The sequence below is a fragment of the Arachis hypogaea genome, chromosome 17 (genome assembly GCF_003086295.3).
Source record: "Arachis hypogaea cultivar Tifrunner chromosome 17, arahy.Tifrunner.gnm2.J5K5, whole genome shotgun sequence".
NCBI lineage: Eukaryota > Viridiplantae > Streptophyta > Magnoliopsida > Fabales > Fabaceae > Arachis > Arachis hypogaea.
In genome coordinates this window covers 132,029,091-132,055,952 of record NC_092052.1, presented here as the reverse complement: position 1 = coordinate 132,055,952, position 26,862 = coordinate 132,029,091, and the positions used below count along the sequence as shown (strand labels likewise).

The 26,862-nt window shown below is 33.8% G+C and overlaps 4 protein-coding genes across 6 annotated transcripts; 3 read left to right on the top strand and 1 right to left on the bottom strand.

Annotated features, from left to right (window-relative positions):
- The first annotated feature begins 81 nt into the window (after window positions 1-81).
- Window positions 82-3,991, top strand: LOC112764983 (putative lipase YDR444W). Of its 2 annotated transcripts, none has more exons than XM_025810842.2 (10): window positions 82-601; window positions 699-766; window positions 1,073-1,143; window positions 1,252-1,479; window positions 1,741-1,901; window positions 1,978-2,033; window positions 2,357-2,409; window positions 2,518-2,653; window positions 3,242-3,339; window positions 3,632-3,991. In XM_025810842.2, exons 1-10 carry the CDS (start codon window positions 327-329, stop codon window positions 3,701-3,703), a joined length of 1,218 nt encoding a protein of 405 aa, XP_025666627.1. In that variant the 5' UTR covers window positions 82-326; the 3' UTR covers window positions 3,704-3,991. The 2 variants fall into 2 exon arrangements, with proteins under 2 accessions (XP_025666627.1, XP_025666628.1); XM_025810843.2 differs by having other exon boundaries at window positions 88-601; window positions 3,242-3,389.
- Window positions 3,992-7,537: 3,546 nt separating this feature from the next.
- On the bottom strand, window positions 7,538-9,528 carry LOC140180781 (serine/threonine-protein phosphatase 7 long form homolog). Its single transcript, XM_072222077.1, has 4 exons — window positions 9,463-9,528; window positions 8,181-8,923; window positions 8,014-8,101; window positions 7,538-7,900 (listed from the first exon to the last, which is right to left on the bottom strand). The coding sequence occupies exons 1-4, from the start codon at window positions 9,526-9,528 to the stop codon at window positions 7,538-7,540; spliced, it is 1,260 nt and encodes a 419-aa protein (XP_072078178.1).
- Window positions 9,529-11,296: 1,768 nt separating this feature from the next.
- On the top strand, window positions 11,297-14,673 carry LOC112764982 (putative lipase YDR444W). The gene is made up of 10 exons (XM_025810841.2): window positions 11,297-11,640; window positions 11,790-11,857; window positions 12,204-12,274; window positions 12,363-12,641; window positions 12,781-12,941; window positions 13,045-13,100; window positions 13,224-13,276; window positions 13,400-13,523; window positions 13,790-13,887; window positions 14,209-14,673. Exons 1-10 carry the CDS (start codon window positions 11,363-11,365, stop codon window positions 14,278-14,280), a joined length of 1,260 nt encoding a protein of 419 aa, XP_025666626.1. The 5' UTR covers window positions 11,297-11,362; the 3' UTR covers window positions 14,281-14,673.
- A 3,256-nt stretch (window positions 14,674-17,929) lies between these two features.
- LOC112765092 (EPIDERMAL PATTERNING FACTOR-like protein 2) lies at window positions 17,930-18,996 on the top strand. Of its 2 annotated transcripts, none has more exons than XM_025810960.2 (3): window positions 17,930-18,459; window positions 18,530-18,564; window positions 18,644-18,996. In XM_025810960.2, exons 1-3 carry the CDS (start codon window positions 18,354-18,356, stop codon window positions 18,851-18,853), a joined length of 351 nt encoding a protein of 116 aa, XP_025666745.1. In that variant the 5' UTR covers window positions 17,930-18,353; the 3' UTR covers window positions 18,854-18,996. The 2 variants fall into 2 exon arrangements, with proteins under 2 accessions (XP_025666745.1, XP_025666744.1); XM_025810959.2 differs by having other exon boundaries at window positions 17,940-18,459; window positions 18,638-18,996.
- Window positions 18,997-26,862: the final 7,866 nt, after the last annotated feature.

The window sequence follows — 26,862 nt, the reverse complement described above, 5'->3', positions numbered from 1 at the left end:
TCGACTGAAACCGAGTTTCCATCTTAAAAACAAAGAAAGTAGACAGAGCTGTGATATCTTAGAGAGAAGACGGAAATTGAAGAAGTCAGAGTCAAGTGGTTTGACCACAACACACACAAAGTCATTGATGAAAGGCAGCTTCTTCGTCTTTGTATCCTCATTCTCCAAGTCTCATTCATTTTAAATGCAACAACTTTGGTTTCTACATACCAAAACACTATAATCTAAGCACTTACATGTTTATGAGTTTTAACTTGCTTTAAGTTTCAAAGCTCCTACACAGTTCCATTGTTTTTATCTTAGTTTGTTTGTTGTTCTACAACACCATGGCTTCTGAGGATTCCAAACAGAAACCCCATGTTCTAGAACAAGACAAAGGTGTGGTGGTGGTAGAGGAGGAGGAGGAGAAGAAGCTCAACAATGAAACAAAGAACAGGAACAAGAGCAAGAAGAGGAGTAGTTCTTACTTGCCTAAGTTTTGTTTTAGAATCGAATATGGTGCTAAAGGGGAGGGTTTTGATATGGAAATGGTGGATGCTTCTGATTCTCAGCGTCCCAAACCCACTCATTTGATCATCATGGTTAATGGTCTCATTGGAAGGTTTGATTTGGTTCCTTAATCATTCATTATTTTAGCTTAATTAAGTTAAACCCTTCTGGTTTAATATGATGAAAACATGTGTTTAATATGTTTGCAGTGCTAAGAATTGGAAATTTGCTGCAAAACAGTTTCTGAAAAAGTATCCACATGATGCTGTTGTACATTGTAAGTCATGACCATTAACCTCTTAGCTTCCAATTTTTTTTGTTCTTTCTGTGATCTGCTATCCTTCAAGAATAATGGAAAGTTTCTATTTTTTGCCTAATGTTTGTTTTTGAGTTTGATCCCAATTTTCTAAAGTGTGAATAGTTTAGTCCTGATAAATTAACTTTGGATTAAGTGAATAGTCTATGTAAATTGATAGTCGAGAATTATTAGACGATAAATTTAGACAAATTGTCAAATTATCTAACAGTCTCAACTATTAATTTCACGTAAAGATAACTGTACTTAAGTCTTCGTCTTATGCAGGCAGTGAATGTAACCCTCCAAGGTTGACATTTGATGGCGTCGACGTAATGGGAGACAGATTAGCGAAGGAGGTATGTCATAAATCGCCAATTTGGCTTTGGCTTTGGCTTTGGCTTCGGCTTTTGGTTGCATCGAATTCAAATCCAGAAACATAACCATTTTGTTTCCCCTTTTTACAGGTGATTGCAGTTATAAAACGTCACCCAAGTGTTAAGAAGATTTCATTTGTAGGTCACTCTCTGGGTGGATTGGTTGCAAGATATGCAATTGCCAAGCTTTATGAGAGAGACATTTCAACGGAATTTTCTCATGAGAGCAAGAATTGTGAAGGAAAAATTGCAGGATTGGAGCCTGTAAATTTCATTACCTCAGCAACACCACATCTTGGTTCTTGTGGTCATAAACAGGCACGAATGATGGCATTTTTATCCATTACTTTTTATCTGACATTGTGAAAATTTCTTGCATTCTTGAATCAATGTATTTGGAAGTTACTCAAGGTGATTTGAATTCAGGTGCAGTTAATTTTACGTTGATAACTAAGAGCCGTTAGATAAAAATTTAGTCAAATCATTTAACAGTTCTCAACTATTAACTTCACGTGAAGTTAACTGCACCTGAGTTGACTAGCAGTGTGACACATGGTTTTGCAATGTTGCATACTTCAGTGTCCAATGTTTTTCGGATCGCGCCACGCCGAGAAAGCAGCAATTCGGGCTTCGGGGCTTCTTCGTAGAACAGGAAAACATCTCTTTTTAACAGATGGTACCAATGGAAAGCCTCCTCTTCTTCTCCAAATGGTTCGAGACTCTGAAGATCTTAAATTCATGTAAGGTTCTTACTGTGGCTAACTTCATGTTTATGTGACAATTAATTGATGTTACTCTGCATCTCTTTCTTTGCAGCTCTGCCTTGCGATCCTTCAAACGCCGTGTTGCCTATGCAAATGTTCGCTATGACAGTATCCTTTGTTTTCTTGGACTATCTAAAGACACTTGTTAAGTTCTCAACTATTATCTTTTTACGAAGACATCTTCATATTAATAGTAATGTAATAATTATAATAAGCTGAAAACTCAATGAAGTCGACTTCATGTGAAGTTGATATCTGAGAGCCGTTAGATGAAAATTTAGTCAAATCAGTTAAATCATCTAATGGCTCTCAGATATCAACTTCTCATGAAGCCGACTGCATCTGAGTTTCCACCTTATAATAATCACAAGTTATTATCTTATTTGTATCTTTTGTTATTACAATGCATGAAGGACTTAACTATTAACTAGAGCTTGTTGGATGGAGTACATCATCTATAAGGCGAAGAAATGAGCTTCCAAAGGTGATGATTAAGTTCTCAACTTTGGTGTCATCATCTAAAATTACTTAATAAAAAATACTTAATTGTTATTGTGGTTGAATTGTATCTAAATAATTTTTTTTTATTCAGCGCCAGAATCTTTCGAGCCACGAGAGCTATCGACATATAGTAAATGTCGAGACAGTAACACCCTCTTCGGATCCCAATCAAGTTCCTACAGAATCCCAAGTGAATAATAGTGGATCTCGTAGACTTGACATGGAAGGTACTTTCACCCATTTTGAACTAATATGCGTTTCATAAATCAGACATTGCAACATGACATAAGCATTTATGATAACATGCTTATGCTTCTAATTTAAGACAGAGCATTGATATGTCTCAAAAAGAAGATGGAGCATTGATTATTTGTAGTTTCACAAATCATCTTTTTTCCTTGGTTTTTACTTTATAATAATCATTTTTCATAACTGCTTGAACTATTGGATAGAGATACGTAAATAGTTTTAGAGATAATGTCAGTTTAGTCTCTAAAATTTTCGGCGTTTATCAAGATCAATATAAATTCAATTAATCAAAATGAAATTAATAATTAATTAGAACACCTATTTGATTATACTGAAATCTTAATTATGTTAGTGTGTTATCTTATTATTAAAAAGGTCACATTGATATTTTAATGTTTTATATCAGCACTATATTAATAGCAATTAAATTAAGAATAAAATAGATTCACAATCTGTAAATTTAAAGACTAATTTGATCATTTTTAAAAATGGACTATTTTGATGAATGTTGAGAATTTCAAAGGCCAAATCATTTTATATCTAATGCATATAACAACATTTGACAGAGGAAATGATAAGGGGGTTAACAAGAATGAGTTGGGAACGCATTGATGTGCGGTTCAAGGGTACCATGCAGAAATTTCTGGCTCATAGTACCATTCAGGCAAGTTATCAAAAGCTGCTTCAATGTTCAATCACATGATACATTATTTGGTAAATTTTATAATATTTCTTTATTGTAATATTTAAATTGTTTAACTTATTTTTATAAATAAAAAATAAAATATATAAAATAAAAATAAAATATTTAAAATTTATTAAATATTTTTTATTTATCTTTTTTAGTAAGCTAGATAGTAGACACAATATCTTAGGCACTATAATATTCACTATATTATTTTGAATTGAACACTTTGAGATGCCAATGTTATTTGTACACGAATGAACTCTTGCAGGTGACACATCACCTCATCAATTCTGCTGGAGCAGACGTGATCCAACATATGGTTGACAATTTTCAGTTGTAGAATTATTCACAAATTTGCCCAAATTTTTTCATTTTTTAATTTAATTATTGAGAAGGGTGGTGAAGGTGTTTGTGGACTTCTTCACCTTTTGCGGCTACAAATACACAAGAATTTGGGGGTTCCATGATATTTTTGCAGAAATTGTAAAATGATTTTTGCAAAACTTATTAGGATTATTAGAGATATGAGTAATATGTGTTTGAAATTGATGTAAAATCTTAATAAGTGTAATAGAATGAGGTGACTAGAAAAAATTGAAATTGTCTATAAAAAAGTTAAGTTCCTATATTTCTTAATTTTGATATATTGATATTATATAAAAATTTTATACCGATATTTAGTTATGGACTTAATTTTATAGTTATGGAAGTCTTGTATGTGATGTGTCCGGATATAGATTCATGGAATACAAGACAAATTTGTGGGACAACTTTTTGTGAGTGTCAGGATGTAGAATTTGGACCCTACAAATTATTTAATTTAAAAATTTTGCAGAACAAATCGAATGGTTCGATTTGGAATTGAAAAAATTTGAATTTCGGAAGAAAGAAATTGGACTCTCCGTGTTCATTGCCTTTAACAACTCGGACCGTCTGTTTACCATAGAAAAACTCATATGGTCCGAATTCTGTTACTCTAACACCACACAGATATAAAACACCTATGTTCTCCATATCCCAATCCAACCCAATTGTTATCTTCATATTCAAATTAAAAAGCGTTTAGTTATGTTCACGTGTTTAATTTGTGAATTTAGAAATTAATTATTTATAATTTTATTATTTAGTCATTTTCGTTCAAGAAATCAAATTTGAATTTCAAATTGGAGATATCTGATTAAAAATTTAAAATACTTATCACTTTTTACCCATTAAAATGTTTGTTTGATGCAACATCAGCACTAGTGTCACAACTCACAAGCGTGTTAGATTGTATATTATATTAAAGATTAGAGAACCATCAATTAACTTCATTCCAAAATTTCCAAGGAAACGTGGTGAATACTTTAGTTTTTTTCATTAACAGGTTAATATTCATAAAAATACAAAATATAATAATGGGTAAAGTACTATTTGGGTGAAATTCTATTTTGATTCTTAAGGTTTAAATGTCCTGTTTAAATCTAAAAAAATTTCATTTGGCATCAATTTAGTCCCACAATGAGGTTAAAGTTAAATAATTAATGGAATGTCCTACATAACAACAGTACAAAAACAAAATCGATAATCTGGATAACAAGTACAAGTTCCAAAGGCACAAAATCAATCGTTGATGCATCAATACATTTATTTATCATTTTCTTTAGTTATATAGAAAATATTTTATTTATATTATAAGAAAAATAATAATAAATATATTGATGCATCCACTGTTGATTTTGTGCCTCTTGAGCTTGTACTTGTTCTTCAGATTATCGATTTTGTTCTTGTACTGTTGTTACGTAGGACATTCCATTAATTATTTAACTTTGACCTCATTGTCGGACTAAATTGATGCTAAATGAAACTTTTTGAATTCAAATAAGACACTTTAAATCTTAAAAACTAAAATAGAATTATGCCCAAACATAGAAACCAATTTACTACTTTACCCTATAATAATTTATATGTATATATTCTCTATTATTAAACCTCAGGAATTTTGCATTTGCGTATTAGGTGGTCCATCTTGAAAACAATAAATTTAGCATAATTGTTAAGATTGTGTTTGCGAATACGCCACAATGGAGATGGAAAATGTTAAGATGTTATTGGTAATGTTTTATAAATAATGAAAAAATTTTAAGTTATCGGAGAACAGTGTGTTTTATTTGTTGATTTTAATTAATATATATTATATATATTTTTTATAATTCAAATTAACGATTAAAATAATTGAAATACCAATATTTTTAGTATACTTGAAATTCTTCCGTAATAAATTAATAATCAATAATGAATGGCCACTATCTACATGACTTTAGTGACCGATTGAAAAAGAATCATGAAACATGAAACGAGAGGCAGTTTCATTTGACAAATCATGCCACGTGAATGAGACATACATCATAGATCATTAGATCCAATATTTATTTGAGGTTAGGACATCGATGGACACAATATGACACAAGATATATAGACACATAAATTTAAATAGGGACAGTATATATATAAAAATATAAAAGATTTTTAAAATAAATTATAATAATTTTTTAATTATATAAAATATTTAAAATATTTTTTACTTTAATAATTAATAATATATACTATTTTAAATTTATTTTAAAAATATATATTAAGAATAAGATTAGATATGCTGATACATGATAGTATTTAAGTATGTTTAAGTGTGTCTAGAAAATAATTTTTTATTTTTTTATGTCGAATGATTGTTAATCAGTATGGTGTTTCAATTTTCAACTAGGTTTAATTACTCTATTGGTCTATATAGTTTTACCAAATTTTTAGGGCAATTTACGCATCTAAATTGTTTGATCTCCAATATTACGCAAATACATTGTTTCAGTTTTTAATACGTAAATGCATTGTTTCTATATTTTATGTAAACCGCTACTGCCAGTAGCGGTTTACGTGTGAGTGTGTGTGTGTGTAAACCGCTACTGGCAGTAGCGGTTTACGTGTAAGTGAGTGTGTGTAAACCGCTGCTGGCAGCAGCGGTTTACGTGAGTGTGTGCGTGTGTGTAAACCGCTACTGCCAGTAGCGGTTTACGTGTGTGTGTCTGAATGGGGCTGCCTATATAAACCATAGAGGGACCAAATGTGAAGAAGTAGAGTGTTATTCACAAATGGAGGGAGAGGATAGTTTTGTGGCTCTGGTTCACTGCTCTGGAAAAATTCAAAAGAGCAAAAGGCATGGTGTAAAATTCACAGATAGAGAACCGCTTAGTGTTTTTATTCGATCTTCGAATACGTTGGCGGAGATTAAGCAAAGCATATTACGGAAGCTCGGTGTGTGTGGGACGAAGTGGGTAAAAAAATTATTTTACAAGATTCCCATTGATGTTGTCTCAACTGGTGTGAGATATGAGACCTTCGTGATCGGGTCGGATGAAGACTTGCATGTCTTGTTTCACTGCAGGCGTAGTTTTCCGGAGGTGAGGGTAACTGAGCTGTTTGCAAAGTTGGAAGATGGTGTGGATAGCTCAGGGGCATCGGCCCCTAATCCTCAGTCGATCCCAGCCGGTGGTGCCTCAACATCGATGCCTGTGGTAGCAGTGGCAGTTCCGAATCCGGAGCCCGAACGTGCTGGGGCTGTTCATGCATATGTTGGTCCTGTTGTTCCTGATTTTGAATGCGATGCCGGACCGGATCGGGTTGAGAATGCACTGTTTGACGATGATTTGGATGAGGAGCCTGTCGATATTGGTGGGGACAGTGATGATGATATTCCAAGAGGCGGACGTTCAGCCCATGGATGTTCCGGTTCTGCAACACAGGAGTACCCTCCCCACCTCTCTTCTTTGAACTTGGAAGCCATCGGCCAACAGCAGAATGCTGATGCAACATTCGAGGGGCAGGGGATGCATGATGGGACAAATATGTCTGAATTTCAGATTGGCCAATCCTTCCAGAGTAAAGAGGAAGCCGTGTTGAGTGTGAAGGATTACAGTATTCGGCGTGGAGTTGAGTACAAGGTTATGGAGTCCGACAACCTGAAATACCAAGGGAGATGCAAGGAGTTTGGTAACGGGTGCACGTGGTTGATTCGGATAGTCATGCGGAAAAGGAAGGGCACATGGGAGGTTAGGAGGTACAACGGTCCGCACACGTGTATGGCCACATCGATATCAAGCGACCACAAGCAGCTTGATTATCATGTTATCTGTGCGAGGATCTATCCATTGGTTCGAGCTGATGCGTCGGTGTCTAGGTAATCTGCAGATGGGCCAGGATCTGCCACTCGCTCAATGGAAATGACGGCATCAAGTCGGTTCTCCCAATGCTCATGCCATTTCTGATAGTAGTGGGGAAACCACCTATCGCCACCCCTACCGTCCTTAGCATGCAGCCAGTCTACGTTCAAAGCATCCTCGGGGATATGTTGTACTCCACCCAGCTGTGGAACAACCCTGTCAACCTGATGCCACTCGATGACCGCAAAGTATATCAAGGCAGTCACGGCTCGCCACATGCGACTGTGCTCCTCTGTAAGTATCTCTGGATGGACCACGGCAAGTACATCAAGCGCGGAGTAGGGCTCTCACACAATCTGAAATTTAAGAACTCATCAAGGACTACAATAACAAGTATATATCTAGTCACGAATAGAGATCAAACAAAAAGTAAAACTCTTGCTGCTATAAAACTTACATCACGAGCGGTCAGTCGATCCAATGCAAGCCGATACCTAATGACCCTCTGCTCCTTTCCATCATTAGGAGGTAAGTAGGCAGACCACCTAAATTTAAGTCATATGAGACACCAAATTTAAAATATGCCCAATAAATTTGTTAAACTTAAAAAAGCATAACCCATACCTTGATGCCAGCGGGAAAGAGAAAACCTCAAACCCGGCCGGCCTAAGAGACGGAAACCGCCAGAATATCCAACTCTGAAGTAACTGGAGCGGGCCCGCAAGATTAGTCACATTTTTGTTTGCTACCCGACACATACATCGGTACAGCCACGCCAAAGCGGCCGAACCCCAGCTATACCTCCCCATGCCATCAAGGTTTGCCACAAATGGCAACCATCGTATATGAACCCGGTTCGCACTCTTGTCCCCAAATAACTGAGTCGATAACAGCATCATGATGTAGGCCCGTGCGTATATGCGGACAGTCTCCTCGCTCGCATCTGGTGGTAGCACCCTAAACCTCTCATGGAACCATGTAAAGTGTACTGTCATCTGCTTGACCTTATTCGGTGGGGGCCGCTCACCGAATAGGTCCTCAAACCACTCCCAAGCTGGTCGGCCACCCTCCATGTATGTCTCAAACTCACCAAGGCAACCACTCACAGTCTCCCCATCCACAGGAAGCCCTAGCTGAAATGCCACATCCTGCAATGTCACTGTGCATTCTCTGAAAGGCATGTGGAACGTATGCGTCTCAGGACGCCACCTCTCAACGAACGCACTAACGAGTGGCTCATCCAACCAGAACCATTGGCTATTTAGCCTAGCCAAATGGTACAATCCAGCCCGCTCTAAATACGGGATGATCCTTTCATGCATGGGCATATTCTGTTGCCGCCTCACACTGTATATACACCTATTGGGCTGCACAGAACAACAAACGAAAACAGAGACCAATTAAATTCTCCTATCCTTAAACAGATTTCCATATCTAACCGAATACGAATACCTTAAACCATCAGCAAATTCTCCTATATAACATTTAAAAAAAATTTCCTACTCACGATAGGGAAAATGACAACACAAATAATTTAGTTATTAACATCCAGAAATTTTAAAATATTGTAAAGATTTTAAATTTAAAACTTCATATCATACAAATATCCTAAACAAACTATAATAATTCACTAATGTCAACTATCCCGTTCCCTAAACTAAACCAACATTAATTAGTGGGCATAACATTCATTGAATGGAATTAAATTTCAGGTAACTAGGCATATCTATAACTAACCAAGAAAAACTAAAAACACTAAACCAAGATTAGTGAACTAACATCCTAGCATGCGAACCCTAAATTCAGGATACAACGACTAATCTATAAATTCTAATTCCTCTACCTAACCTACCGTTTTTCTAACTAAGATATGCAAAGACTAGAAAAAAAATAAATATTAACTAACCTCGTCACCAATAGAACCGGCAATATGCGCAACGCCGTTCAGTCGGTACAGGTTCCTGCCTGCCATGATAACTCGCCAGAAGTCGCCGCTGAGGAACCTCGGACCCGCTCACAACTTGCTCTGACTTCTCTCTACAATTTCCTCTCTCTAGAAAACTCCTCAAACCTTCTAAACACATAATCCGCGGTTGCAACCACGGTTTATATAGGCAAACCATCACACGTAAACCGCTACTGACAGTAGCGGTTTACACACACGCACACACACACACGTAAACCGCTACTGCCAGTAGCGGTTTACACACACGCACACACTCACGTAAACCGCTGCTGCCAGCAGCGGTTTACACACACTCACTTACACGTAAACCGCTACTGCCAGTAGCGGTTTACACACACACACACTCACACGTAAACCGCTACTGGCAGTAGCGGTTTACATAAAATATAGAAACAATGCATTTGCGTATTAAAAACTGAAACAATGTATTTGCGTAATATTGAGGATCAAACAATTTAGTTGCGTAAATTGCCCAAATTTTTAATTAGGTCTTTATTTTTTTTTTCTTTCAATTGGTCCCTATACTATTTTTAATTTTGTAATTACGTTATTTTCATGTTAAAAATGTTAAAATTAACATAATATTTTTACTAAAATATATGCGGTCAAAGATTTAATTAAATTTTTAGTTATAAATACCATTAATTTGCGAAAAAATGTTCAGTTAAGTCTAATATTTTTTACACTAAGAAAGACTTAATTACAAAATTAAAGCAGTGTAAAGACTCAATTAAAAGAAAAAAAATATAAAAACCTAACTAAAAATTTGATGAAATTATAAGAACTAATAAAGTAATTAAATTTTTAAAATATATCTGACAAAAAGTGTCTGTACTTCATAAATTTAAAAAAAAAATAAAAAAAAGTTAAATCATTTAGGACGTGCTTTGGCCTTGATGTCATTAAGATAATCATAGGATTTTTTTTATTTAATAAATAGGAATATACTAATTATTACACAGATTTGTTTTACGCCAAAAAAGTAGTTGGGATGCACCTTCGTGTTCTGTCCCTATTTATTTATTTATTTATTTATTTATTTTTTTGGACATATTTCTGTCCCTATTTAAGTACCACTTTAAAACCTGTTGAAGGAAAGACCCACTAACATTTAAGGACACGTTATATTAACATGATTATTATATAAAAATATTCAATAAATCTAACAATGAACTACCAATAAGAATATATTTATATTGGTTTAATTATATATTTTTTACATAGTTTTTAAACAAAACAATAAAAATAAATTTTATAACTTAATAATTTAAAATTTTTACAATTATTTAATCAAATTTTAATCAATACAGAAGATCAATTACTACGATATTTTTATTTTTTATTCATATTTTTATTACAAATAAAAATTAAATTGTATTGTATTATCTAAATAATTGGATATTTTAATATATTAGTTTAATTAATTAGTGACTCATTTTTACTATTCATATAATATAACTGTTATTATATAAGTAAATTAGTTATAACTTTGTCAATGAATTATACCTCAAATGGTATAGTCTCTTCATACTCAATTAAGAGGTTGCGTGTTCGAGTCTTCTATCTTTGATAAAAAAAAAAAATTATTATAACTTTAACTAAAAATAATTATAATTGTAATTAATTAAAACGAAATAATAAAGATAAAATCTTTTTTTGGTGACAATAAATATAAAATCTAATCCTAAATGAAATCAAATGTAGGATTCACTCCATTTAATTTTCATTAATTAATAATTAATTAAGTAATTAACTACTTAAACTGCCGGCTCCCGAGTCCCTACACTACAACACTAATCACTAATCCTTCGATCGAGTTTCGAGCTTCTTTAAAGCTTCCATGGCTTCCGGGGAACAACGCCAACAAGGTCTCCGTGACAGTGGGGGAGAGGGAGAGAGAGGGACGCACAAGGAAGAGATGGCGGTGCAGCTCAACAACAGTGAAATTAAGAAGAAGAATAATAAGAAGAAAAAGAGTTATTATTTGCCTAAATTTTGTTTTAGGATTGAGTATGATGCAACTGGAGAGGGCTTTGATATGGAGATCGTTGATGCTTCTGCTTCTCGGCCTCCCAAACCCTCCCACTTGATCATCATGGTTAATGGTCTTATAGGCAGGTTTGATTCCTTTCAATATCTAACTCAATTAACTTTAATTTTATGATTATGATAATTAATCATGCATTAATTAATATCTCAATTATTTGCATAAACTTGTGTAGTTATGGTTAATTAATGTGCTTAGTAATGTGGCTCTTTTTTCTCAGTGCTCAGAATTGGAAATTTGCTGCAAAACAGTTTCTCAAGAAGTATCCACATGATGCAGTTGTACATTGTAAGCTCCTAATTACTATGATAATCATGACATTTATATTCTCCATTGATTTAGTTTGATTGTTTGAGTGTAGAATAATAGTCTAGTAACAAACTTGGTTGGCTGAGTGGTCAGCTCACTTGTCCGCTTAAGCAAGTGTTAGGGGGGTTGAATCCTGCCTTGGGTATGCAGTAACCCATTGGCCAATAGTAGATCTTAAATGGAGTTCAGATCCGCGATGGATTAATCCTTATATTCTTTTGGGGATACCATGGGGAACAGAAAAAATAGTCTAGTTGATTAACTTATGATACCATCAATTGAATTTGAATATTTAGAACAACATAATGGGAATTGTGCAATGCAGGTAGTCAGTGTAATTCTGCAATGTTGACATTCGATGGCGTCGACGTAATGGGAGACAGATTAGCCAAAGAGGTATGTGAATGTTCATTGTCATAACTTCTTTGCCTCTGTATTCAATTTTGGGAAATTGATTTGGCTTTAGCTCCAATTGCATTAACAGGTAATATCAGTTATAAAGCGTCATCCAAGTGTTGAGAAAATTTCATTTGTAGGTCACTCGTTGGGTGGCTTGATTGCAAGGTATGCAATTGCCAAGCTTTATGAGAGAGACATTTCAATGGAATTTTCTTATGAGAATGGAAAAAGTGAAGGCCAAAGTTCTTTAGTTCAAGAGTTTCATGATAGGAAGAAGAATTATGAAGGAAAAATTGCAGGATTGGAGCCTATAAATTTTATTACCTCTGCAACACCACATCTTGGTGCTAGTGGCCATAAACACGTGATTCCTTTCTACCTTCTAAAAATTATTAACCTGTTTATCCATTAATTTCTGCACTGTTTTGGAAATGATCTATTTTGGTGATTTAATTAGTACTAGCATTGTGTGACATGGTTTTTTTCAATTCTGCTCATTTCAGTGTCCAATGTTTTTCGGATTTCGCTATGCGGAGAAAGTGGCAACTCGAGCTTCAGGGCTTCTTGGTAAAACAGGAAAACATTTGTTTTTAGCAGATGGTAGCAATGGAAAGCCTCCTCTTCTTCTCCAAATGGCTCGCGACTCTGAAGATCTTAAATTCATGTGAGGTTCAGCTTTGGTTGGCTACATAATTTTCTTGGTGACACTAAACTGTAGACTTTCAACAAAGAAGAATTTAGAACAATCTGCACCTCTTTCTCTGCAGGTCTGCTTTGAGGTCGTTTAAACGTCGTGTTGCCTATGCGAATGTTCGTTATGATAGTATCCTTTGTTTTCTGAATTTATTTTAAGGCATTCGTTAACAAAATGTTCTAATTACAATCATTACAAGATACAGCTGCTCTTATCTTCAGTTCTTACATGAACAACTTGACTATTAAACAGAGCTTGTTGGTTGGAGTACTTCGTCTATAAGGCATAGGAACGAGCTTCCAAAGGTAACTATTAACTTCCTTAGAAACAATATTCTTAATTGTATCTAACTTTTGTATCATCAGACCCTGTTTTAGCTTGTGGAAGTTATTGTTGTTTAACTGGGTCTAACTTGTTTTCTAATTCAGCGCCGGAATCTTTCCGGTCACGAGAGGTACCCGCATATTGTAAATGTTGAGACAGCAAGATCCTCTTGTGTTCCTACCGAACATGGAACGAAGAATAGTGGTTTGCATAGACTTGACATGGAAGGTCTCTTCACCTTTTTGAAACTATGAAAGTTTTCTTGAGTAATTGCTAATGCATTAGAACTCAGACATTTCAAAAACACATTACTATGATATAAGTGACAAGTTTTTGGTATCATGTCCTTGGCTGAATCTCAAAAATAGTGGCATTATTTTAGATACTAGACCTTGTTTTGAGACTCAATTGTTGCATGCATATATTTCTGCTTCTCATTGAAGATGAAGAAACTGATGAATTATGTTTTGGATGTTTACTAAAATACATTGCAGAGGAAATGATCAGAAGCTTAACAACAATAAGCTGGGAACGTGTCGATGTCCGATTCAGTGGTACCATGCAGAAGTTCCTTGCTCATAGCACCATTCAGGCAAGACTAATCACATTCCATACATACAAATACAATTCTGTTATTTGAACACCAAACTCAATTGCAATTCAAATCACTTTGAATTCCTTAACATAAATTATTTTCTCTTAGTCTATCAGTTTATGTCTCCATCCTTAACACAAGGTGGACCATGATGGGGTCTTCCAAGTTCCAACATAAATTATTTAATCTTTATACAACTTTATAGTAGTGAATTATTGATATTATATATTATAGTCTGCTATACTGTACATACATTGTATCATTTGTCTTAAGTCTCAACAACATTAAGCATGCTTGAATTTCGTTTTATATATGCAGGTCAAGACTTATTCTATCAATTCTGCTGGAACAGACGTGGTCCAACATATGGTTGACAATTTCCAACTATAGATTTATTTTTTTTTACCATATTGCCCCCTTCCAACATGAAGGTTGATAATGTGAAGGAGGATGAGGGATGAGGGTGTTATGATCTTTTCAACCTGCCTCAATCTTTTGCAAGTGATGCAGGAAAATGGTTAGATCACAGAAGTAGCAAAATCAAAGGGTAGAATGAGAGGTGTATCTAAGCATACTATCATTGTTATTTCTAAACTTGAAAAATAACAACTTACATAACATTTTTATATAAGAGTTTAATTTTGATGCACTGGGGTGACCATTCACGCGGTCAATGTAAAAGGTAGTTATTGAATGTACGTTTTTACATTGACAGTGCATCAAAATTAATTTTTTTTATATAATAGTATATAAAAAAGTAATATTAGATATTAATTTGGCCAATTTTTTAGTACCTATTATTTGTGTGCCCAATTTGTTGAACTTACTTTTTAAATATATTAATTTTTATACTTTTAAATTAAACATTAATTATTTAACGTTTTTTAACAAATAAATTAGACACCAAAATTTTATACACTATAGCAAAAACTATTAATTTATCCTATGGTATCTAATACTACATGGGTTTGGGTTTGAAATATCTGATACTCCATTTAAGTCACTGTAAATATATGTCTGAAATATTTTTATTATTGCACGAATTCAAATGATCACCAAGAAGTAAATTTTGAGGAGTGAGGAATGAGGACACATGAAACATTTGAGTGAAAAAAAAAGGGGCCCTAGGTGGGTCACAAAATCAAATTATATATTCTTATCTCTTCATGAAAATAGCCAAGCCATGGGATATAGTAATTCAGTAGGGTCCATGATAGTTATTACTATTTCTTTAGACAAACCAATGCAAACATTTTAATAAGCTACCTTGAACTGACCCACCATTCCAACATCTTTTCATGGACTTAATGACTAACAACACATTATTATTGGAAGGAAGGAGATGCATTTATGTTTTTGTCCAAGTAAAAATTTTACCCTTTTTTATTATTTTGTTTAATTTCATTTTATTTTTAAGAGTTTTGCTAACAGCTAGTGTCATAGGAATATAGGATCATTTGTTGACAATACAAAAATAAAAATTATTTTTCTGAAGCACCTGACAGAAAGAAAGTAGTGAAAGGCTAAAAACACCAAACAAAGTTCTTCCCAAAACCCAGTTATGAAAGACAAGTTAGCCAACTTTAACAAGAAGATCCAGAACTACATGGTTGAAAAAGTCGATCTTTCTACAACTTATCGAAAGCAAAAAATGGAAATGCATACTTTTTATTTTTCCAGATTATATCTCATTATTATACCTTTTTAAATGAGACTAATAAAAAATATGTGAGAGATGTTATATAATACTTTATAACATTAATTGAGAGGGAAAAAAAATTAAAAGAAGTCATTTTCTATTACAAACTAGTCACCAGCTATTTTTTTGTCTACTAGTTGAAATAGTCATTGGACAACTTTTCTCGAGGCATAAACTAATAAAAATAGACATATAAATGATTATATTTTTAATATGTTCATTCAAATCACTACAAAAAAAAGTCTATAGTAACCATGATCATAGCTAATGAAAAGGGTGATCATAAGTCTATAGTCACGGTTTTTGACCTATAGTTATGGTTTTTTTACCGTAGCCTATTTTCTTGTGGCTATAAATTTATAGTCACGGTTTTTTTATCTATGGTCATAGCTTTAGTATTTAAATTCTGACACTTTAGGTCACATTTTTTTACTGTGACTATAACTTTATCTATGGTCACGGTCTTGACCGTGACCATAACCTCTAAGGTCACCCCTTCCGAAAACCGTAGTAAGAGCATCTCTTAAAGGTGAATTTTTACATTGACTTTCTTTCTTTTTTTTTTTTTTAAATGCTGAAATTCATTTTTCTTTTAGGGTTCAATAAAAATCGAATTCTACATCTTTCGATTATAAAAACTCTAATATTATACCATGAAATTACTCCTCTCAAAAATTACATATCAAAAACAAAAAATATTATGTGCACTAAAAACCAATGATTTATATATAGTTTAATATATTTAAATATAATAAACTTTTTTTATACACGTAATATAATTGATTTAGATTCGCATACCCAATTAGCCGGATAAAAATTACCAAAGACAAATAGTTTTTGTTAGCAAAACCCTATTTTTAAGACAACATGTTAATGGCTAATTAGGTATATAATACAATTAACACAAACATGTATATGTTTTAGTTTCTACTTTCTAGTGGCCTTTTCCAGTTCCGTGACTTCCTTGGAAAAATATAGACATATTTGGCGTGTTCGAATGAAGCTGATGATAATTTTCCACCCTAAAAAAATGAATGTTAGAAAACCAATGAATTTGTACCAAAATGCAAAAAAGAAGACATGCAAGAAGAAAATAAAAAGGAAAGCAAGCAATAATTTAATATACTAGTTGTCATTTGTTCTTTTTCCCTATTAGTATTTGTTTTTTCCTTTGTATCTTGGCATTTGTAACTTTGCTACAACTTTAACACACATGCACTTATGCTCATATTTTAGTTAAGGATCATATAAAGTTATAAACTAAGAGTTCTCTATGGTTCACATAACGAGGTAGCTAGCTATGCAACAAGAACAACACATATATGTCTGAATTTGTGAGGGTCCATCTCTTAACATCCAACAGAATTCATAATCTCCTTTTGCAGTTCATGTTTTATAAATTCATGGGAAAAATTAAATGACAAATAATTCAGTAATACCAAAATTTACATAAATATGTATTTAAAAATTTTTTTTTCAAGGTTAGAAATGAGACTTGAACTCGAAACCTCTAAATGAAGATAAAAAGATTATGCTATTTGAACTATAACTCGTTAGCATATATTTAAACTACTTGTTATATAAGATTTATAGTATATAATTGTATATAATTGTCAAAATTAATTTTTCATCTAACAATTTTTGTAAGATTAACCACTAATGTTGATAAAATGTAATTTATATAAGAAATTAATTTTCATGCACCAATAATATAAAAATAGTTTTATATAAATATCTAATGGTATATTATCACATTATTAAAAATAACTAATTTTTAAAGTTATTATTTTTAATTTTTTATGATATTTCTTAATTCCAACCGACCAAAAAATAATTATGTGACAAATTAAAATTTTATTTAAAAATTTATTATTAATTAATAAATTATTACATACACAAAATAATATTTAAACAGATAAATAAGTTGACTCATTTTAGTTTTCAAATTTATTACTTAAGAATAATGATCTAAATAGGCTAATTTTTTTATATGAGGTTGATATGTGAGTTATGCTGAGTTATGGAGTATTGGGGAGATATACACGATTGTGACGGCGTTCAATTTTTTGTTTTAGTGGAAAAAAATCGGACCGTCTGATTTCATTGCAGAAAGAGAGTGGATACACAAATCGGACCTAGAGTTTTCTTTCAGTACACAAATCGGACCTAAGATTTTTTGCCAATACACAAATCGGACCCAGGGTTTTCAGTACCTCCAATCAGACGGTCCGATTTATCTTGCACAATCCTCATACCCTAGTAAAACACCATATACCTTCATAATTCTGCTATACACCAACTCTCTCTCCATATTAAAATAAAAAGTTTGATCTAAATACATATATATTTAAATTAAATTATCCATATAAAGTAAATTAAAAGTAGAGAATTTTGTTTTCTTGTTTTGTGAAAAATAATTTCTCTGAGAATCAATAAATGAGGGGTTACATGACCTTACCATTACATAGGGTACACGCATTAAATAAGGTGACCCATCTTAGGACACCTTTTCAGAATTTCACCCTTCTATACTGCCACATGCACATATATCCTCCTCTCTCTCTCTCTCTCTCTCTCTCTCTACTATTCTAGGGTGACTACCATTCATTTACCATACCATTCATTTATCATCACAATAAGGTTAGTGGGAGTGGCAATAATAGAAGAAGGTAGTAGTGACTAGTGAGAATATATATATATATTGGTTTATTTGTTGTTGTGTGCAGCAGTCTCTTTCAATTGAATTGTGCCCCTTCCTTAGAAGATGGGAATGAATGGATCCTCATGTTGGCACAAATATAGACAAACCACCTTCATCAGCATCTTCATTCTCTTTGCAGCTTCTTCTACTTCCTTATTCATGGCTCAAGGTTAGTAATTAACTTATTAGCTTAATTATTAGCTTCTAAGTTAGTTAATTAATATAATATGTGCATGCAGGAAGAGCAATGTCCAATGTAATTGAAGTTTCCCAGGTACAAATTAAAATAATCAAACTTATTAGCTAATTAATGTTTTAATAATTAATGGCATCATGTTGTTGTGAAGAATAAGGTAAGAGTGATAGGGTCAAGGCCACCAAGGTGTGAAAGTAGATGCAGCAATTGTGGACATTGTGAAGCAGTTCAAGTCCCCATTGTACCTACCTTTCATCATCATCATGAAGCAGCCATTGTTGCATTCTCATCAAGAGGGGATGCACTTTCCAACTACAAACCCATGAGTTGGAAGTGCAAATGTGGGGACTACTTTTTCAACCCATGATTTATTCTTCCTTCTTCAATCAAATTCTATCAAATTATTTTGCTAATAATAAATAGTATAAATATATTATATATGTATATTCATCCATGCATGTACCTCCTTGTATTTTGTCAACTTTTATATATATATATTTGTTTGTTTAATTTGATGGTATGAACTATGAAATGAAATTGAGAAATGGGAGTGTAAAAAGGAGTGTGTCAGATAGTGCTGTTTTCGTATGAAACAAGATTAAGATTTTGTGTGATGATGTGATGAGATCATATGTCATGCATATATGATATGATATGATATGATATGATATATAACCTCGAAATGATGGACCATTCCTTTCATTCTTCAATTCAAATTCATATACCAATCAGTTACAAAGTCTCATCTTAGTATAATTAATTGCTTTTGTTTAACCTAACATAGTGAAATTAACTAACACGTACAAAAGTATTTACAAAACAATCACCAAAGCAATGCTTACATTAACTCTGAATCAAACTACTTTTTAGAATATTTGTCCTAGCATTATAAATATTATGGCAGAAAAGATTTTTAGAATCAAACTACTTTTACAAAAAGGTCATAGGGGAGGGACAAAAGTTTCTGTCGACTATAAAAATCAGAGTTTTTGTAGATAAAAAAATTAAATAATAAATTCTTTAGTTATTATTTTTATGTGAAAGAGTTTAATTTTTTATTAATAATTAATTTTAACATTCATTATCTAAAACTTGAAAGAATTTAACGTGTATACTTTTATATTTGATTAGATATTAAGTCCGTTGCACAAATAAAAATAATTAATTTTTATGTTTATTATTTAAAAATAATATTTTTTGTCTCTGTATGTGTGTGTATATATATGTAAAATTAGATATTAGTATAAAAAAATTATATTGACAGTTATAAAATTAACTAAAAATTAAATTTTTAAACAATTAAATTTTATTCTAATTATTAATCAGAACATTAGTATTCTCTCCAAATCATATGTAATAAATATTTGAACAAAAAAATGATGAAAATATAAATTAAAAAGATAAGCGTAAAAATTTGAAACTAAATAAAAAGCAAAAAAAAAGTATGCATGTAATAATAATGATAATATATTTTTTTATATGAACAATATTATATTAGAGAATTATTTTTTAATTATATTTAATTATAAATTTAAGGTATTTCTTATAATTTTACGAATTTATTTAAATTATATTATTTTATTAATTTTATCTTTTGAGAACAGAAAGATAGAGAGATAGAGAATGAGAGAGAAAAGAAAGAGAAAGATAAATAAAAAAGAGCGAGAGTGTTTCTTAATTTTGGAGGAAAATATTTTATTTTAATCGTAATAAAAGAATATCTCATAATATATTTTGATTTGTCAAATTAGTAATATAAAATATAAATTATAAGTTATATATAGAGTGGGAATGGTAGAGAGAAATAGAGAATGAGAGAGAAGTAGATAAGAGAATGGAAGAGCGAGAGTTTATTAATTTTGGAAGAAAATATTTTATCTCAATTTTAACGAGAATGTATCATGTGACACATTTTGGTGATTAAATTAGTAATATAATATATTTATACAATTTTAATTTTAATATTTTAATTTCAACTTTAATTTAGTTTTAATTGTAATTAGAGAATGTCATGTTGCACATTTTAATTATCAAATTTATAATTAGTCATTGATAATAATATATAAGAGAGATAAAGTGGGTGAAAAAATGAGAGAGATAGAAAAAATGAGAGAGAGAAAGAGAGAGCTCTTTCATTTTATTTGGAGGAAAAAATTTAATTTTAATTATAATAAGAGAGTGATATGTGGTACATTTTAATTATAAAATTAAAAATATATAATATAGTTATATTTCAATTTTAAATTTAGTATTTTGATTTTGATTTTAATTTAATTTGAATGTAATTAGAAAATGTTATATTGCACATTTTGATTGTTAAATTTATAATTAGTCATTGATAATGATATATAAGAGAAATAAAGTGGATGAAAGAATGAGAGAGACAGAAAAAGAGAAAGAGAGAAGGAAGAGAGAAAAACTCTTTAATTTTAGAAGAAAAAATTTAATTTCAATTACAATAAAAATGACATATGACACATTTTAGTTATAAAATTAGTAATATATAATAGATTTGCAAAACTTAACGAATTTTTAACAGTTCTATGGATTTCAAATGGTACAAAATCCTTTTCAAGTTTTTATTTATTCTGAAAGTAATATAATTTCTTAAAAAATATAAAACTTATCATTATTTTAGATATCCTACGAGTTTCAAATTATTTGAATTACGCTAATTCTAATGATGCGATTTTATATTTTTTAGATCACTTGTAAAGTTACAAGCTCAATTCAAAACAAAAAAGGAAAAATAAAAATGTCCTATATTATACTAATTATCTTTTTTGATATTACCATCAAGAATAGTTAGTTTTTATAAGCTAACCTAGTAAAATATAACACGTATCAATAATCTACAACTAATCTAATTCACCTATTAAATAATCAAATTAAAGCAGACACATCCTTTAAGCAATAACTTTTTTGGTTCTACTATATCTCATTTTGGCTCTAAATTTTAATATGCACGTATTAAAACAAGACTTCAAGACATAAAAGATAAACACTTAAATCTAGATTTTTAGCGCCTACGATATAGGAATGGAAAAATAATCTGCACCTACAGATATCTGTGACAAGTCTAATAAAGACTCGTAAAAGGAGGCTGGCAGATTCAATACCGCAGAAGCTTTCAACGCCATAAACCAAGACCACCAGTGAACAATATCGATGGGAGAAACAGAACAAAAATGTGGGAAGAGATGGAGAGGTCCACGCACTCAGTCTTCGTTGACAACTTGCCTAATGATATTAGTAAAAGGGCGCTTTACCGTGGTTTTGGATGGGCAGGCGAGATCAAAGATGTGTATATCTCAAGGAAGAAGAGAAAAGGTCACACAGGAGTGTTTGCTTTTGTTAGGTTTGACTCTCGTGGAGGAGCTCAAAGGACTTTAGAGCGCATAAATGGTGTGTCAATCAGGAGGAAGAGGATTACAGTGTCGACTGCAAGGTTCATGCGAGACGGTAAGTACAATCAGAACGGAAATCCCACACAGAGAGGTGCATGAGATGGTGACAAGTATAATGCCCCGAGTAACAGAAGGAGCAATGACAATCATAACGATAGAGCAGCCACTTGGGCCCAGGTTGTGACCAGAGCTGATGAAGTTAGTAATAATGCGGGTTCAGACAGGGAAGGAGCGAAGTTTGGCGAGAGTTGTAGAAAAGGCATGAAAGTAGTGGAAAAGGTGGTTTCTGAACTGCAAACTGATATATTGCGTAGAAGCATTGTGGCATCCAAAATCGAACCCATCAAATTTAGTTTGTTGATGAACAAGCTAAGGGAGGAGTGGAGGGGGCTAGGGAGGATAGAATGTAGAGACTTAGGACCACGCAAGTGTCTGATTACTCTTAAAAATATAGAATATAGAGATAAAGCCCTTGATAATACACTGCTTAATGAATTCTTTGATAATCTTAATCCTCACGGGGGATTTACATGGAACTCATCTAGAAGGATTTGGGTGGAGCTTATGGGTCTTCCAGTGCATTTGTGGTATAAGAAAATATTCTGGAATTTTGGGAGAATATGGGACGACTATGTTATGATGGATGACTTAACAGAAAGCAATAGCTCTTATTGTGCAGCAAGAATTCTGATAGACTCATACCAATGGGAACCAATCTAAGAGTGGGTCATGGCGAAGGATGGAGATAGGGATTTCGAAGTGTTTTTCAAGGAGTTTGGGCAAGAAATCTATAGTGCGCAGGTCCACCCAGGCAGCACAATTTTTTATAGATAATTTGGAGTTGAGCGTAGTCCTGGTACTAGCAAAATCTTGGGGAGCAAAGAGGTCGCGGAGGTTGCATCCATGGAGTTGGCAGTCCAAGAGTCCAATCTCTTTGAGAAAGAAGGGGAGTTACATGAAGTTTGGGATCCATTAATTATGGATTTAATGCAAAGACGGCTTGATGGTGCACATACCAACGTGAGATATAGTGCTTGGTGGGGTCATGATTATTTTTTCGAGGAAGACTCTAACGGATATAGCAATAGGAGATTAAAGAATGCTAAAGAGGCTAGAGATGTTAATTCAAACTTAGATTTGATGATTGTCCAATTCATAGGCCTAAGTGGGGGGAGGCCCATTGTGACTATGTTCAGGTCTTGAATCTAGTGACTTTGGATTGGGAGAGACAAGAGGCTAATAGTGGAAGAATTGGTTCGGATGGGTCATGTCCATACTCGCCTGGGTTTGGGCCTTGTAGCCCTAATTATCATGTACAACAGGAAGCCCCTACGCAAGGGTATAGTAAGGAGGGTGAGTTGCGTGACATTAGTGAAAAAAAAGTAAGGGAGTGAAACTGATTTTAGGTGCCAGATTAGTGACCCAAAAGAGGATTTTATCAACTCCCTTGAAGAGGCAGTGGCCACAAACATATGCAAAGAAGCGGGTATGGTGTTTGATGGAGTGGATGATGATGTGCTACTGGCGTCTCTCATGGACAAGAGACAGCAAAAGTGCCGAAGAATGTATGGTCTTAGAAAACGGGAAAAGAAGGGAACGACATCTCTAGTTGCTCCAAGACGGGCTGATCGAAGCGTACACAGTACGGGAGTAAATTTTTCTCTTAAATGAAGATTATTTTTTGGAACATCAGGAGGTTGGGGGAAAAAAGAAAAGTAGGGATGGTTAGAAGGAGTTGTTCAAAGTACAAATCTGATTTTATTGGATTGATGAAAATAAAGAAGGAAAGTTATGATAGAAGCTTGGCTCTGAGATTATGGGGCCAAAACTCCATTGTGTGGACAGGTGTAAATGCAATGGGAAATTCTGGGGGTCTGCTTTGTATTTGGAGGCCTGATTTTTTGATAAATATAAGGTCTTCAAAGGAGATAGATGGCTGGCTATTCTGGATTTTGTTAATGAAATAAAAAGGATGAGGTTGATTTGTGTGGTGCATGGAGCCCATGATAAAGCGGAGAAATTGAAGCTATGGTATGAGTTATCCGATTTGAGAACAACGTGTCGTGCTGCTATGGTGATTGGAGGAGACTTCAATGATATTTTGAAACCTAAGGAAAGATTGGGGTGTAAAGTGCTGTCACAGAGTGGTTGTAAGTTTAAAGCGTGGGTTGAAAATATGGAGTTAGTGGAGTTAGAGCTAAGTGGAAGGAAGTATACATGGTATGGGGGTAGAAGGTGCAGCAGGATTGATAGGGTGTTTGTTGATAATGAATGGTAAGAGGCCTATAATTCTCTAACGTTGAAGGAGTTGCCTCGATCTCTGTCGGATCATTGTGGCCTTCTATTTGACTTAGGGGAAGTGGATTGGGGTCCAAAGCTTTTTCGTTCTTTAGATGCTTGTTGTCTCATGGTAGCTTTGTTTCAGTGGTTAAAGGTGAGTGGTGCAGTATGAACGGGTCTGATGTATTGCAAAAAATGAAGGCTTTGAGGAAACCTTTAAGACAATGGAATAAGGAATGCTCTGGGAGTATTGAGAGTAACTTGGTGAAATTAGAAGAGGAAATGAAAAAGGTGGATGAAGAGAAAGAGAAGGGTGGGGATGATGAATGTCTTTTGGCAAGGGCGATGGCAATTAGAAACGTGATTGAAGTATGGTATGGGAGGAGGGAGGATTATTGGAAGCAGTTGTCTCGGTTGCGTTTTGCCTCGCAAATGGATAAAAACACTAAATTCTATCATTCAGTTGCTAAAACCAGGAGGAGGAGTAAAGTTATAGAGGAGATCCACATTAATGGGAATTGTTATAGAGGTGTTGGTAGAGTAAAAAATGAGGTGCGACAGTTTTATAAGGAGTTGTATAAGGAGGAGCAAATACTTAACATTCTTTTCAATAAGTCGTTGGTGAAGTCTATTAGTGCAGCGGAAGCAAGTAGTATGGAATTGATCCCGTCAAAGGAAGAGATCAAGTCAGCTGTGTGGCATTGTCCTCCAAGTCGTGCTGCGGAACCTGATGGGTTTAATTTCAAGTTCATTAGGAGACTGTGGGAGGTAATTGGGGATGAGTTTTGTAGTTCAGTGAGAAAGTTCTTCGTTGATTGTAGTCTCCCGAAAGAAGCGAACTTGACGTGGGTGACCTTGGCGCATAAGGAGGGGGGAACAAATGAGCTGAAGGATTCGGCCTATAAGCATGGTGGGGTGCTTATACAAGGTGATTTCAAAAATCTTGGCTAGCCGTCTTCAACCTCTGATGCTGGGGTTGGTTGGGGAGGTACAATCGGCGTTCGTAAGTGGAAGAAAGATTTATGATGGTGCCTTGATAGTTTACGAAATAGTACACTGGCTAAAGAGGTCAAGGAAGGCGGCTTGGTTGATCAAATTAGATTTTCAAAAGGCGTACGACAGGGTTCGATGGGACTTTGTTGACTTGGTTTTGGAGGGTATGGGCTTCGGGTGCATTTGGCGAAGGTGGATCTGGGAGTGCTTGACAACAGCATCGATGGCTATTCTCATCAACAGAACAACGACAAAGCCATTCAATATACAATGGGGTCTCCGTCAAGGTGACTCACTATCCTCTTTTCTCTTTGTTCTTGTTGGTGAAGTTTTGAATAAAATGCTTGAGAGATTATGTTAAAAAGGTGTTTTACGAATGCTTGAGGTAGGTAAGGGTAAAGTTGAATTATCGCATCTACAATTTGCAGATGATACAATTCTCTTTTGCCCTTGCGATTTTAAGACAATTTCGAATTATAGGAGGGTTCTACTTGGTTTTGAGCTGCTGTCCGGCCTGAGAATTAATTATGATAAATCTGTCTTGATTGGATTAAATGTGGTAGATGGGGAGACACAAAAAGCCTGTGAGGTGTTGGGGTGTAAGGAAGGATATTTATCGATTAAGTACTTAGGTGTACCCTTGGGAGCTAATCTTAAGCGGATTCATATGTGAGATCCAGTTATTAGGAAAGTCGAAAAGATGTTGAAGGGGTGGAAGGGTAAATATTTATCTAAAGTTGGAAAACTTGTCTTAATTAAGTCGGTTCTAAATAATCTATCAATGTATTACCTAAGTATTTTTAAGATGCCAAGCTCAGTTGCGAAGAAGATTGTTTCTCTTCAAACTCATTTCTTTTGGGAAAATGGTGAGGGTGGGATTGGTTTAGCCACGATTAGTTGGAAGGTTGTTCAACATCTGAAATGCCAAGGAGATTTGGGGGGTAGGGGATGTGGTGCTTAAGAACATGGCGTTCTTATTTCAATGGTGGTGGAGGTTTGATAAGGAAGGTTTCCCTTTATGTAAAAGAATTGCGTGTTCTTGCAACAACCTTAACCTTGATCAAAGGCTTATAGATCAGAATAAGAAGGACTATGGAAGTGTTTGGGGGTCAATTGGTAGTTTACAACAATTTAATCCTAGATTGACAAACATTTTTGAGGAAGGAATGCAATTGGTGATTGGGAGTGGTACAAAAACCCAGTTTTTGCATGATCTTTGGTTACAAGAAGGAAGGTTGCGGGAGGTTTTTCCGAAGCTATATAGTATCTCAAGTAATAGAGAGTCTTGCATTTGTGATTGTGATTTTTGGGATGGCTACAATTGGTTTGGAGTTTATCTTGGAGAAGGTCGTTGCGTGATTGGGAGGAGCAAAAATTGAATAACATGATGCAAATCTTATCAAAGATTACCATAAAAGTAGATGAAGTGGATAGATTGATGCGAAAATTCGACAAAAATGAGGATTTTTTTGTTAAATCTTTCCTTAATGTTACTTATAAGGACAAGAATAGAGAGACGAATTTCAACATGTATAATTTTGCTAAAAAGTTGTGGGTTGACTTTGTTCCTCCTAGAGTGGAGCTTCTCACTTGGTTTATAATTCTAAGAAGACTAAATACAAAGGACAGGCTGTGCAATTTGAAGATGCTTCGGAGTGAGGATGTGGAGTGCATGCTTTGTGGTTCTAGACCGGAG